Raw genomic sequence first — 13,998 nt, 5'->3', positions numbered from 1 at the left:
AAGATGTGACAGGACTGGAGGATCGCTCTCCACACTGTCATGATCTTGCATTATGCCTCCTTACCAAACCAGCGCACATTCCCCGATTCCAATGAATTGAGGCCCAACCCCTCAACCCCGCAACTCCGGGGAGGAATGACGGCCCCTGACTCGCTCCTCGCTCCCCCTTTCCCCTCCTTGCTGCAGAATAAACTGTACACGACATCCGAAGGGGGCAGGGGGGATGAGTTTACTCCCCATGAAGGGCATCACATCCTAGAACCCCGTCTTCCTGTCTCTGCAGCGCAGCACTCGGAAGCGCAGGCCGGGCGCCACTTCCAATTCCGGGCGATCGAGGGGTTGCGTTGAGCTGGGGAAGGAAGGGGGAAGATTGCCCCAAAGGGGACGAGGGGGAATGCGACGGGGCTTACCCAGTTTGCTGTACCCCACGGCTGCTGCAAGACGAGACAACGAAAGTTCTGCGCCTCCCCTCCAAGAATAAAATTGAACTTTTGCCCGACCTAAACATGACATAATATGATTCAGTTTCTAACATTGTGAGAGGGTTGGTCGGCTGGCAGGAAGGCAGCTCGGCGTTACGCTACGCCAACAGAGACGTGACAACCCGGAATAGCCTTTCAGCTGGATGACACGCATGCAACGGACGGGGCAGGGCAGGGCAGGGCAGAGGGAGGCAAAGGCGTGCGGATAGACAGAAGGGCTCCTCTGAACGGTGAGGACCAGTGGGATGTCTGGGGTTGGCAGCAGCGCACACGACTCGTTGGGGGGAGCTGGTGATGGGTGATGGGCAGCGCGAGGGGAGCATGAGGTGTTGTGTGATGCGTGCCTCTGCTTGGCTGGGTTCCTTCGTCTCGGCCAGCACGCAAAACATTCCCCACGTTTCGCGCGGCAAGGGTCGTTTTCGTTGTGTAACCTTGGCCCTGGCCCCCCGTGTCCTGTCCTGACCCTCGTGCTCTTGTTCGGTGAGGGGGGTGGTTGAGTGAGGCAAGCGAGGAATGGAGAGGCTGCCAGCCAAAATGGGGGGGATATTTGGATGTTGGGTGCCTGCCAGCGAAGAGGGAGGCTAATAGATCGATGATGACTACACACGCAGTAGCTGGGCAACAAGGTTGAAACGTATGCCTTATTCAGCTCGAAGGCGGAGTCAGCACGATGGAAGGGGGAGAAGAGAAGGGGGCGTGACGGAGACGGTGACGAAGTTTCCGGCCAGAGCACGGGGAACACGAGATCTGGGGTCCTCTTGAAGATGCCTTTTCCTTGCCTTGCCTTGCCTTGCCTTGACAGCGGGAGTGGAAGTGGAAGTGTTACGTTACCGCCATTTGCTCCTTACGGAGGATTCAATCACATCAGAGCATCGCTCAGCTTATCCCCGACTGACTTTTCAGCCCATCCGCGTCGCCAATTATGCCATGCACCATCTCGACCCAATCTCAAGTCGCATCTGCAGTACAGAAGTCCGGATCCGCAGCTACTGCCGCCTTTCTCACGATGTTACCGCATGCGGACTAGGCCGGGGCATCCACGATCGCGAATATTCCCCACTTTCCATGTCTCCCCACCAAAAAAAAAAAAATTGTGCGAGACGAGCGAGCGAGCGAGAAAAGGAATGAAAAAAAATAAGCCCTGAGCCTGAACCAGCACGACAAAGCCACCGAGCGACCGAGCAAGATAGATGCTCTCTCCCTTCTGCAAACTCAATAATCTTCTTCTTGTTCTTCTTCCTCCTCGAACAACAGCGCAGAGTTCGCTGGCCGTTTTCCTTGCCCTGCAGCCCACACGTACGCCCACACACTCACCGATCTTTCCCCAGGCCCAGGGCGACCCCATCCGTGGAATCCCACCCTCACTCACCCACACACACCCACACCCACGAACATCGACCCCCAAATACCAGCCAAGCCCCCGAGAGAGGAAGTCCCAGAGGCACGCATTCTTCGTTCGCCCGAGTTCAGCGCAGATTTCAGACAGCAGGAAGAGGAAGAAGAGCATCAGAGCGGAGCCTTGCCCGAGTACATATACAGCAATATTCCTGCCCAGAGCCACAGCCAGAGCCAGACCTACACCTCGATCCAACCTGGTCCATCCAGCATCCAGCACCACATCCCTCCTCATACCCGCGCGGTCCTGGCCCACCAGGCCTGACCTGCCTCTTCAACCGCGAGCCAGCCCAGCGCGCCCTCTCTGCCCTACCGTGGCTCCTTGCCGCCGCTCCCCGATCCCATCCCTCGATTTACTGGGCCCACGCAGCTGAATACTCGCCGGACGGCTGGCTATTGGCACACTGCGGCTATCTTGACACAACCCGAGCAGCAACCAGCAAGTAGCAAGCAGCAAGTAGCACGCTCCCCCAAGGCCTCTCCGTCCAAGCCCACCGCCTCCCCAGCCAGCCCACCCACGCTTTCGCACTCCCTGCGCCCGCCGCCCGCGCGCCCACAATTCGCTCCCATTCCCCATTCTTACGCTACGCCTACGCTGCTCGCCCGTACGCCGTATAAGACGCCCACACCCCCCCCTCGGCACATCTTCTCCTCCGTCGCTGCCCCGTCATCACCACTTCGAAACTCTACCCCAAGCAACCCCATAGTCGCCAACACCCGCCAACACCCACCACCAACACCCAACCCGCGTCACCAACAGCATCAAACTCCAACCTCCAACGCTATACAGTACCGCCTTCAACAGCTCTTATTTTATATTACCGCAACAACCCGCCAGGAGCAGAATTGTGTTGCTAGAGAGGAGCCCGGCCCACGGTCCCGTCGTCCCGGTAGAATTTCAAGCGCGGTTGTCGACTTTCGCTGCGGCGGCGATCACATGCAACGCGCATCTTCAGCAGTAGATTTTTCAAGTCTGCTGAATCCGCAGCCATACCGGTCCGCCCTTGAGAAAGAACACGAGGCCGCGAAACAAAGACTGGCAGAGATTCAACGAGAGCAGGAAGAAGAAGCACAGAGAAATATGGCCGCCGTCTCAATGATGCCTCCAATGATTGGTGGTCAGCACGGAGGGGACGACCGACAGGATCTCCCTCGACCCTACAAGTGCCCGTTGTGCGATAAGGCCTTTCACCGTCTCGAACATCAGACAAGACATATTCGAACACATACAGGAGAGAAACCGCATGCGTGCCAATTTCCGGGCTGCACGAAGCGCTTCTCGCGATCCGATGAACTGACTCGACATTCGAGGATACACAACAACCCCAACTCAAGACGGCAGAACAAGACAACACACCAAGCTGTGCAACAGGCTGTCCAGAGCGGACTTGAGCACGGCTCACCCATGAACATGATGCCGCCGCCAAACAAGAACATGTCGAGATCAGCGCCCGCTTCTGCTACCGGTTCACCCAACGTCTCTCCTCCACATTCATACGCCTCCTACTCGACTCTTCCGTCTGGCCTCAACCCTTACGGTCGAAGTCTGGGAGGAAGCCCCAACAATGGACAAAATCTCGACATCAATCTCCTCGCCACCGCTGCTACCCAGGTCGAGCGAGAAAGCACTCTGGCGCCACATCACCCGCACTACGGCAGCTCGCGCCATCTCCCATACTACTCTCACAGTAACCACAATAGTCGAACTCACCTACCGGGAATTGGTCACTACGCAATGTCAAGATCGCATTCTCATGACGCTGAACAAGAGGACCACTACGCCCATCGACACGCCAAGCGTTCTCGTCCCAACTCACCGAACAGCACTGCTCCCTCCTCGCCCACCTTCTCCCAAGACTCACTTTCCCCAACGCCAGACCACACTCCCCTCGCCACACCTGCACACTCCCCTCGACTGCGGCCGTATGGCGGTGGCTACGACCTACCTGGTATCCGCAACCTGAGCCTCCAACATACTCCCGCCCTTGCACCCATGGAACCTCAACACTTCGACGGCCAATACCACGCCCAGCATGCCACCTCCGCACCCAGAAACGGTCTCTCGATCACCGACATCCTTGGCAAGACCGACGGCACGCAAAGAAAACTCCCTGTCCCTCAAGTGCCCAAGGTCGCCGTGCAAGACTTATTAAGTTCTGGCGAGAATGGATTCAGTACCAGTGGACAGAGCAGTACAACGGGAAGCGTTGCAGGGGGCGACTTGATGGATCGACTATGACCTGATTCGACGAATTGAAATTGGAATGCAAAGATTCGAGAAGGGAATACGAGAATAGAAGGAATTTTTGCCTGACGGCATGGACACATGAGGCGTTACCAACGAACGGACGAAGCCCAAACTCACCTTACTTCGATAATATCACTCGAGCCCTCCTCAAACAATGGATGGATGGGCCTCGAGATCTCCACTTGCCTACTTGTTTACTTATCATACCGGGACTTTCACGGGCTGGGAGGCTTCTTCAGTTTTCTGAGTGTTGGATTGCCATCGCCTTGCGGTGATGCGTTTATGTATGTATAGAACAGCGTGCGTGCAGTATAGACTTTGCTTTACCTTTGCTTTTGTCTCCTTTGTCGCTTTCAAGCAAGTTATTAGCTCCCCTGGAGCATGTTCAGGGGCCGAATGGGTCGACTGGGATAGATGGATGGCGTGCAATGGGCACCTAACTGGGATGGAGTACTGTGTTATCTTGTGCTGTGTGTGTGTGTGTGTGTGTGTGCTCAGCTGCTGCTTCGAGCTCACGTAGCTCGAATCGAATGGGCGGCTATATGAAATTGTCAGAGTTATAACACATGTTCTGTCCCTTCTGCCTATCGTGAGTTCTGTGTAACATTGATGGCTTACAACTGGAGTCACATGCCTGGGAAGAGCAGCACATGACGAGAGCTGATGACAGTCCATAGGGTGGGGGCACACACGACTCCGCACACAGATCCTTGGCTCTACGATAATACAGTAGTGCCTTGCTCCGGGAAGGAAAGGGATCTGAAACCTTATTCAAGATGTGCCATGTTGGCAGGCATCTGAGTCCTTCCTTCTCTCTCTATCTGCACACCTCCCTCTCTGGCAGGCCTTGCTCTCGCATCAAGACACCTATCTCTGCAAGGGAATCACGTATTGAGCATTGCCAATTTCGCATTTTTCTTTCTATGATGAAGGTTTTCTTTCCCTCCCTGGTTCCTAGGGACTGCCGGGAAAATAATGCATGCGCATGCGCATGCCGACAGAGATAGCCGATCGGTCCGGAGAGCAACAGCGGCTTCGTTTAAGAGGCGGGGAAAAAGGTTGTACACGAGGGGATTGAAACTTTGTCCTGTGCCGAGGTTGTACGTACATGTCAAGGTAGAGGGGATACAAAGGGTAATCCGGAGGCGAGATGCAAAGGTGTAGAGTTTACGGCTTGAAGAAGCATCATTACTCCATTCTCTCTCTCTGCAATGAACTGCAAGTCCTTCACCCGTGAGCTTTACAGTACCTTGAGTAATGTGACGGATGTCACTTGATGTACAGTACATGCAGTACAGCGCCTCAATCCAGGCACCATCCCCAGATTCCCTTCTCGAGCGCTTGGCTCCCCGCTTGAAGGCGCAGCCCATCTCCCTTAATTCTCCGCTCCCCACACTTCCCCAACATTGAAGTGTGAAACATACGAGTTGCGATGTCCCTCGGTTTCAACCTCGGCCCCATCTGTCTACCAGCCCAAGCCACTGATGGAATTAAACAATGTGCCGGAATCATCGATGGGCCTCATCCGGTCGGATGTCACACTCTCATTGATCTCCCGTTTGATGTACACCCCCCCTTCCTCGCGGTGCTTTCCTTTCTTCCTTGCTTTGTCGAGCGAACGAGGTACAAGTTAGCGAGCTCCCCCCCCGATCCGCACTTGTACATGATGACATCGTCTGCCACACGGCACCCATCCCCCTTTCCCGCTCTCCCTTCCCGTTCCCAACCATCAAAGTCAAAATCGACCTCCTGACGATGGATGGGGGTCCTGACTGATCCCCCGTTTGATGTACATATCCCCCCTCGCTTCGCTTCCCACGGTCTCCTTCGAAAAGCTTCGGTCCGGATTCGTTCGTCGACATAAAAGCTACATCAGGCAGCGTTTGATCGCCTCGCTACCGCGACCAAACCCCTCGCACGGAGAACTCCACCAGAAACTTCCCCTGAAAAGTCCGGAGGCGAGCCTCGCCAGGAAGCAGCACCCTTGCTCCGCGGCCACGGGGTTCTGGTCCCTGCAGACAGACAGCTCGTATTTTTTTTTTGGCTTCAGTGAGTTCGCAAGGAGGAGGAAGGTTTTTAGCCGTTGCAGAGCCGTTGAGGGAAGAAAGAAAGAAAGACGTATTCTTTTGCTTTCCGAAGACGGGAGCCGTTTGGTAGGGAGGGCTTGAGAGCAGCTACTGTAGACTGAGGGATGAGGAAACTCTCAAGGGGGAAGAGAGGTTGCGCGAGGCGAGGTGGGGAGCGTGGGGGTCAAAGTCAAGGCAAGCAAGGCACAGTCAGCTACTACTGTACGGTGGGGCCGTTGAGGGTAAAGTCCTCGGATCCAAACCGCCTGAAAACCTTCCCTTCTTCAAACGCTCAAGGAACAAGCAAGCTCGCCATATCTCCATCTAGACAACCTCACAGCGAGCCCAGCATCAACCACTTCCCACCCGAACGAGAAGGAGAACTGTTGTCATGGGCCACAGCCTAGGTAGGGCTACAAAACCTAAAACTCTTCGCTGGAGATGGTTTTAGCTTCCGCCTCATTCATAGATGGAGCGATTGAGGCAGCAGCCAGACTTTCCGACCCCTAGAACTATCTGTTTCCGCTGCCCACCACCAGCTGCGCCCTCCGCTTAAATACACAGAAACATCAAAACTACTCCGACTCTTCCAACGCATTTCAATTTATAGATCCTTTGTAAAAGCAAAATAAAAATTTCGCATAAGAGCTAACTGAAAGGTTATCTTTTGGCCGATAAGAGGACCCCAAGTCTTATATTATTATGTGGAGATTTATTTTAAGTTTGAAGTTGAGAGAAAATCGTAAGCGGGGGGCGCACCTGGTGGTGGCAGCGGAACGGATATGAACGGTAAATTGGGCTCAATTCCGGCTTCGGTTGCTGTGCCTGAAGTCAGGATGCTGCTCTTTTATCATTTGTTGACCACGGGGGCGCAAGGCGTTGTTGGGTTGGACTTTCTGCTGTTTTTTATTCCTTTGATCATCTGTCTGTCATGTAGTTTGGGGAAGAAAGTGTGCAGCGAGACTGATATTGGGCCCTGGATTCAGGCACCGCAACCGGCCGGTTTACACACTCAATCAATCTCTACCGGTGTCTTTATTCCATTCGACGGACGATTTCATATCGACGGATCTCCGAGTCGTTATATTGTTTACACTAGGGATGCGCCCTCTTTCTTGGCCGCGAGTGCGGAGTCGGTTCGGCACCTCTCTGCCTGAGTGCAGCCAGTATGGCACTCGGCAGCCTCAATTAGTATTTTACGTACATGAGGTGATTTGATCTACTTTGTTGTTGACACTTGTTGTTTTGTTGGATGTTGTGCGTCTGGGACATTGAAGCGGGAGCGAGAAGCCTAAAGCTAAACCCGATCTCCGGTGCAGGCAGTTTGGCTTGTTGCCGTTGGTGGCATGAAATGGTAAGAACAAACTGTCTGCCAGATCATGAGTTCATCCTCAGACTTCGGAGAACTCCTTCTCCAGATTGTTGTGGTCAAAACAGCCATGACGTATGGTAGATCAGGATGGGCTCTTCTAATTTGACTTTCTCTCTGCCCGGCGATTTCCAACCATCTATCCGTTACGCTGCCACCAGGGACGGGTTGGCCCGTGCACGACGATTTTCGCGTAATTCTAGCCAATTAGAGGGCTGAACCACCCCCTTAAAAGTATCAATTCTCACTTCTCTCTATGGAATACATCAAAACAACCCCGATTCTTACATAAATGAACGTCGCATTGCTCGCACCCATAGATACTCTGATGCCTTGAGCTTTCCCTGCCCTGATTAGCTGCAATTTGAGCTAGTGCAACCCGTTTTTTCGGCCGATCTCCATATCTCATACCCTTACAGCATATACACTTCCCAGCCTTACTAAGCTTTACTTGCTTGTGCGATTGTATAGGCACTTTAGCTTCCTGGCTAATCTGTGATATCCTTCGCTTTGGACAGATCTCACTATCCCTTCCTTTAGCAATTAGAGCACTAATAAGCTGTCTCCTGAAGTCCTGCTGACTCCTGAAGCTCACTTGCCTAGGTTCTGGCACATCACTGCATAAAGCAAGTAAATAGCAATTAATTAGAACCGTACGAAGTAGCCAGTGCTCTAGTACTTGGTGCCCTCCTCGCTCCACGTGCCGCAAACCAGCGTTCTGGGCAGTCAGGTGATCAAACTCATTAACTGCTCCCATATGATAATTATATCCGTCCGCAATTACAGGAATTGAAAGCACCTTTGTAGCCTGATTACCAAAAGGTTTTCGTGCAGTCTTTGCTTTAGAAGAAGTCTCCTTAGGCCTCTTCCTTAGCCGTAAAATACGCTCGTTACCTGACATAAAGGAAGACATCATTAAAACAAAGGCTTAATCTTTCCACCCAACGTGATACACTTCTCCATTAGGCGTATACCTGGAATGGGTTTCACCCCAGGGTATTACGTCCTTTTTATCTGATTTCTGAAGGTCAAGAAGCTCCTTAATAACCCCACTAGTTGTCCTGCAAGTCCCAGTAATTGCAACTCCCTGGGAGCGAGCGTATTGAATAAAGCGAGTAGAAACAAAGAGATTATTAAGGTAAACGTAATAGCCAGAGCCTTTAGGAAGCTTGGGCAACCTTTTAATCAAGTGCAGGACTACTGCTTGTGTCTTATTTCCCCCATTTCCAGCCTTAATCGTCCCACCAAGCTCTCTTGGAGTACGTACTCCCACAGGCCCATTCTTTTGTCCAGGAATATGCCAGTTCCATACAAGTAAGAACCCCCTCTGGGCTGCTCCCCAGACCTTATATCCTGTAGGTGTGGGCTTGTTTGGAACAGTAGTTGTCTCCTTTGATCGACCTTCAAATCGTACGATTATCTCGTCCACTGCCAAGTCCCGTCCAGGCTTCCAAACTCTCAAATTAACCTCTTGAATATGTATACTAAGGGCTTCGACCTGCTCGGTAGTTTATTAGCTAGTTTCAAGTAAAATGAACAAAGAAATAAGGAGTTATTAGCTACCTTCTCATATGGGCCTTGTTCCTGATTTCCATGGAATCGCACACGCATATGGAGCTCCTGAAACCGATTCCTACTTAAATACTTCGTAATTGGGTGCTCAGGTGTCATATCCTTTGTTGTCCAATAGTCTGCGATCTCATTGTCCACATACAAGCTCATATATATTCGAATCGCAAGGTAGATATATATCTCTCTATAGCATGTTGGGTACCAGTCGTTTACTCGTACATAAGGGCAGGATTCGTCTTGAGGTTTTCGCATATAATTATTCGTCTTCTCAACTATTAAATCAATGATTTTGGGGGTATAATACATAGTAAATAAAGTAATAGGATCATCGGGAGAAACGTCTTTAGGTAAGGTAATTTCCCAGCCGAATTCGGGCAATTGTATAGGCTTAAAGGTACTCCCCTGCTTATGCAGTGGATCCTCATTAGGCCGAAGGGTCCCTTTATCGGTAGGATCAAATACAGTATCGTCTGGCATCGTGATTGTGGTGCAATTGATTAATTAGATGGTTTATTTACATGTAAATAATAAAGCGTGTTTTCGGTGTTCCTCCGGAATATCATTTTTTCCGGTTCCGAAAACCCGTCCCTGGTGGCAACGTAACGGATACACCATCTACTGTACCGTCCACTAATCTCTCTCTCTCCTCTTCTCACCTGCTAAACCACCTGTTGCAATCTGGGAATTCAATGAAGCAATATGCGGTGCTCAAAGCTAAGGCTCCTGAAATCACCGCAGAGTCATCCATCCTGACGCATCAAGAGATATCAAACGCTCGCTCGCTCGGCCATAGACACATTGATACCGAGCCGGCTCAGCTCGGTCTGAGCATGCCTGAGCTCGGGACGTGGTAGAGGTCGGCTGTATAAGCATTTGAACGAACGCGCGGAGATCTAAGGCACCGGGAAATGAGATTTCATCCTCCACTTCCACCTCCGGATTTCCTCATGGTTTGAGACGACGAAGTGTCTTCTTTTGCTCCAGCCATTTCCTCAAATCTGCTTTGGAACAAACTGTTCTGAGGAGCTGAGCTCGGATAGAAGGCAGTGAGTGAGTCTGACATCATCTTTCCCATCTCCGAGTGGATGGAAGTCAGAGAGTACATCACCTCCACACACACACACACACAGCTCTCCAAAAAGGAAAATGCATCTCCCTCCCTCACTTATTCCCACTGCACTCGAACCTCCCCACACCTCCGAACCATCATGTCCAATATAAAAGCCAATCTGCCCAAGACAAGCCGGAACGTCATCCTATCTCTCCCCTCGGCAGAAGCTTAGCAACCACGTGGCTGAGACGGCGGCTCTACAACGACCTGTCACATTTTCGTATTCGTTAGCCGCCCTTGCTTCCGAATCGACGCTGCAGCAACTGTGGAATTGGTCGGCTCCGCTGGCCAATTAAGGTGCCCGGTACCCCAGATCGTATAGAAGGCAAGGTGCCGCGCTATGCGTGCCGTCAGAGCAATACGAAGAGATGGGAAACGTGGGCGGGAGACACGCGACATCGCGGCCTGGCCTTCGGGAGATTGTGTACGAGGGGGCCAATTGTTAGGCCTGCTTTTCTTGGTTTAGTTGTTTGTTTTTGGGGAAGATGAAAGATGACGTTAGGAGATATGAGATATAGAACGAAGGGGGTTTGGATGAGGATTGGATTGAGGCTAGGGTTGAAAGCCGAATGGCTTGTTGGCTTTATTGTTATAGCATTCTGAGTGTTATAATTGAGGTTGACACGTGACTGTGTGGGGATGCTGGATGCTGGGAATCACGTTTTCGAGCAGGGGGTCAGGGGTTGGTTGGCCTCGGTTCTCGGGTGCCTGGATAGGGTTTGGCGATCCTGAGACAGCATGGGGAGGGAACCAGTTGTTGGTTTTTTGGGGCTGCTGTTGGCAGGTGACAGGTCATTCGTGAATGTGGGGGTTGGGCACGATGACTGGTGTGTGATACGAGGAGGGGAGGGGAGGTTGCAGCGGCGGGGAAGGCGCGGTTGGGCCCCGGAGTGTGGGGGACTCCACTCCCTATTCGACTGTTTGAGCTTTTCTCAGACAATGCAGCGAGAGTTGGCATGTGAGGTTGAAAATTGTATGTTGTGTTACTTTGGGTTTCATTCAGACTGTTGAAAGCGGTGAATGCAGCCTCTGATGGAAGAGGACTGCTTGAAGTGCCAGGGTTTTGACGAAAACACTCAACAATCGAGATCGAGATCGAGGGCAATGGCAATGGCGATAGAATTTCTTGTGAAGTTGTGTTGACTTGGAATCGACGTTGGCGAGAATGCAACTTTCGATGGAACGGGACTGGTCAACCAACGCCGGGTCCTTGAAGAATGAAGAGGGAGAACCATACAAATGATACATTCTCCATGGCGCTATTCGGATACTCGGATTACATACATGTAGTCAACCAACGAACGCGATTTCCTTAAAGTAACGGAAACTGAAGATTGCGGTAAATACGTAAAGCGTGGGAAACGCGGGAAACGCGGGAACGAGTGAAGTGGACGAAATGCATGCAGAGGGATGACAATGTTGCAGTGCATATTTAGTCCTCGACAGGAAGCAGAAGTAAATCCAAGTACCATGTGCACCTGAAGTCACCAGTTGAAAAGTAAACATTGCTGTGGGTGTGCTAAACTTTCGGTAAAACGTGGAGTACAATATGCAAGCAAGCACTTCGTTGTTCCGAATTTCCAGAAAGAGCCACAAGCTATTCCGAATTCCGTACCAAGAACTGGCTGCTTGCAATTGGAGAGGGGAAGATAAGAGACTAGATTATGACGGGTCCTTTGTTTCATTGTAGCTTTCTTCAAGATCTTCATTATCCCGCAGCCAGACTTGTATAACATCATATCGAGTCCGTTTCGAATATCATGGGGTACATCTATCATCCCTTCGACGCCTATGTCACTAAACTCAGTCTCGATTTTGATTCGGAAATAGGAATCCTTCTCTTTCCAAGTCACAAACTCTATTCACATGAGTCGTGCTTGACTCGTCGGAATCTCCACCCGACCCGCGTTGTGCCTACCTTTGCCGGCGTCGCGCCTGTCAGCTTTTGCGCACATCCTTCCTCCCTTCCCACCGCCTCGCTCAGAGGGAAAAGGAAAAGCAATGTATTGTAACAGAAATACGGGGGAAAAGTGTATTTATCTTACGCACGCGGAACAATGACTCGGCGCCCAAGACGTGCCAGGCTTCGTTCCACAACATATGAGCTGACACGCACTGACAGAGTTCACGCAAAAAGCAAACGGCGTACAACCCTCTCAGCTGCTGGGCGGTTCCCGAATGGGAGCCATCCTCGGTGAATGGCATGTAGTAACGTCAGCTGAAGCCAAAGCTGAGGCTGCAGTGGCATGAATCTCCCCAGACGTAGAGAGGCTTGGCGCTGCCTTGGGGCTATTGAAATGGAGAGCAGCCCTTATCGTACACATTTCCCACTTGACGTGATGAGAAGAAACGATTTGCAGTGGTTTGATGTGAGGTGCAACTTACACGACAGAACACTCGATTGCTGATCAAGCAAGTCCCAGAAACTCTAAACATACATCTTGATTCGTGCCCGATGTCTTATTACCCCTTATTTTCGGCTCCCACACTTCACACCGATGGACCCTTCTCTGACGCCTTTATCATTCTTGGCATCTGCAAGTACATTCGAAGATCCAGGTACTCCCCGAATCACTTTACCGTCTATATGACAGCACATATATTATCTCACAAGGTGCTCCTGCAAGAAGCGGTGTGGAAGCCGTATGTATTCTTAGCAATATTATGTCGATATTAAGAGGCTGGAGGCTCGAGCGATAGTGGCGAACACAGTGACGAATAGAGCTCGTCTCCAGCGCCGACCCCGTGGGACTGACCCCACGGCCCACTCTGCGGGGAACCCATCACTTGCTGACTTGGAGATAGCGTGTCAGCACCTCCTTATTCTTAGATCTGTTGAGACAACCTCTTATCTTGAAATCCCCTCGTGTTTGATGCGCAAGGGAAAGCGTCGTCATCGAACATTGCAAGTGACAGCGAAAAGATAAGGGGGAGAAAAGTATTCGCCGAATCCTCCGCCGAAACTGGAATTTAGTCCGACCTGCCTCAACCAAGAATAACTCTGGTTTCTAAAACCACATCCGTCAGCTTCTAGTGTCACCACTCTTCGGGTATTGGCAGCTGTCTACGGTAGCGTTGGTCCTAAATCCAGCTTATGCCAAAGATAACCAGAAGCTCCAAACTCTCGGCTGAAAAGGGCAGCTGCAGCTCCAGAAAATCGCCCCCCAGGAGCTAAAGCCGCACTTCTGGGAACAAACGGAGATTCTTCCTCATCACCACATATCACCGAAACCTCATGATTGAAGAACCCCATCAGCCCTTAAGCCCCAAGCATGTCCTTCAGGCTCAAACCCAGTAATCACCAACGGCATTTCCCCGAAGCTGGAAAACGAAAGTGCAGCCACCGGCGTTATGGTGGGGTAAGGTAACGCAAGGGGTCAGGGGCTGGCTGTACAGACGAAAATCCTACCCCACAACATCGTAAATTTTGGCGGGGGTGAACATTGCGGGGGGCCGGGGATATCGCTTTGGGATCTCATGCCAGCGAGACATCTCCTGATGCCATTCATCTGGTCATCATTCGGTGTGAAACATGCTCATCCGCTGACCCCAACCGAGCAATGAAACAAAAACTAACCGCACTAAAAAAAGAAATAGTTTATTATTGTGTTTATTTTTTGTTGAGCTCGGGAGTCTTGGAAGTCGAAAACCGGGGCTAGATTCAGCGAGCAAACGGCCGCATGCTTGGAAAGTTGCAAAGGAGGATTCCCATCTTGGCAGGTTGTGTTTATCCGGGCCTAGAGAGTCAGAGCTTT

The 13,998-nt window shown here is 51.5% G+C and overlaps 2 protein-coding genes across 2 annotated transcripts; one reads left to right on the top strand and one right to left on the bottom strand.

Annotated features, from left to right (window-relative positions):
* Positions 1–2,958: 2,958 nt before the first annotated feature.
* Positions 2,959–4,116, top strand: K444DRAFT_648181 (putative DNA-binding protein creA; the record flags this gene model as incomplete). Its single annotated transcript, XM_024885435.1, has 1 exon — positions 2,959–4,116. One exon carries the CDS (start codon positions 2,959–2,961, stop codon positions 4,114–4,116), a length of 1,158 nt encoding a protein of 385 aa, XP_024727082.1.
* A 105-nt stretch (positions 4,117–4,221) lies between these two features.
* K444DRAFT_261105 (uncharacterized protein) lies at positions 4,222–4,905 on the bottom strand. The gene has a single exon (XM_024871412.1). It carries the CDS (start codon positions 4,798–4,800, stop codon positions 4,327–4,329), a length of 474 nt encoding a protein of 157 aa, XP_024727081.1. The 5' UTR covers positions 4,801–4,905; the 3' UTR covers positions 4,222–4,326.
* Between the last annotated feature and the right edge of the window lie 9,093 nt (positions 4,906–13,998).

Source organism: Hyaloscypha bicolor (genome assembly GCF_002865645.1).
Source record: "Hyaloscypha bicolor E unplaced genomic scaffold K444scaffold_183, whole genome shotgun sequence".
Taxonomy (NCBI): domain Eukaryota; kingdom Fungi; phylum Ascomycota; class Leotiomycetes; order Helotiales; family Hyaloscyphaceae; genus Hyaloscypha; species Hyaloscypha bicolor.
The sequence above is the reverse complement of the archived record's forward strand: the minus strand, read 5'-3'. Positions and strand labels throughout refer to the sequence as shown.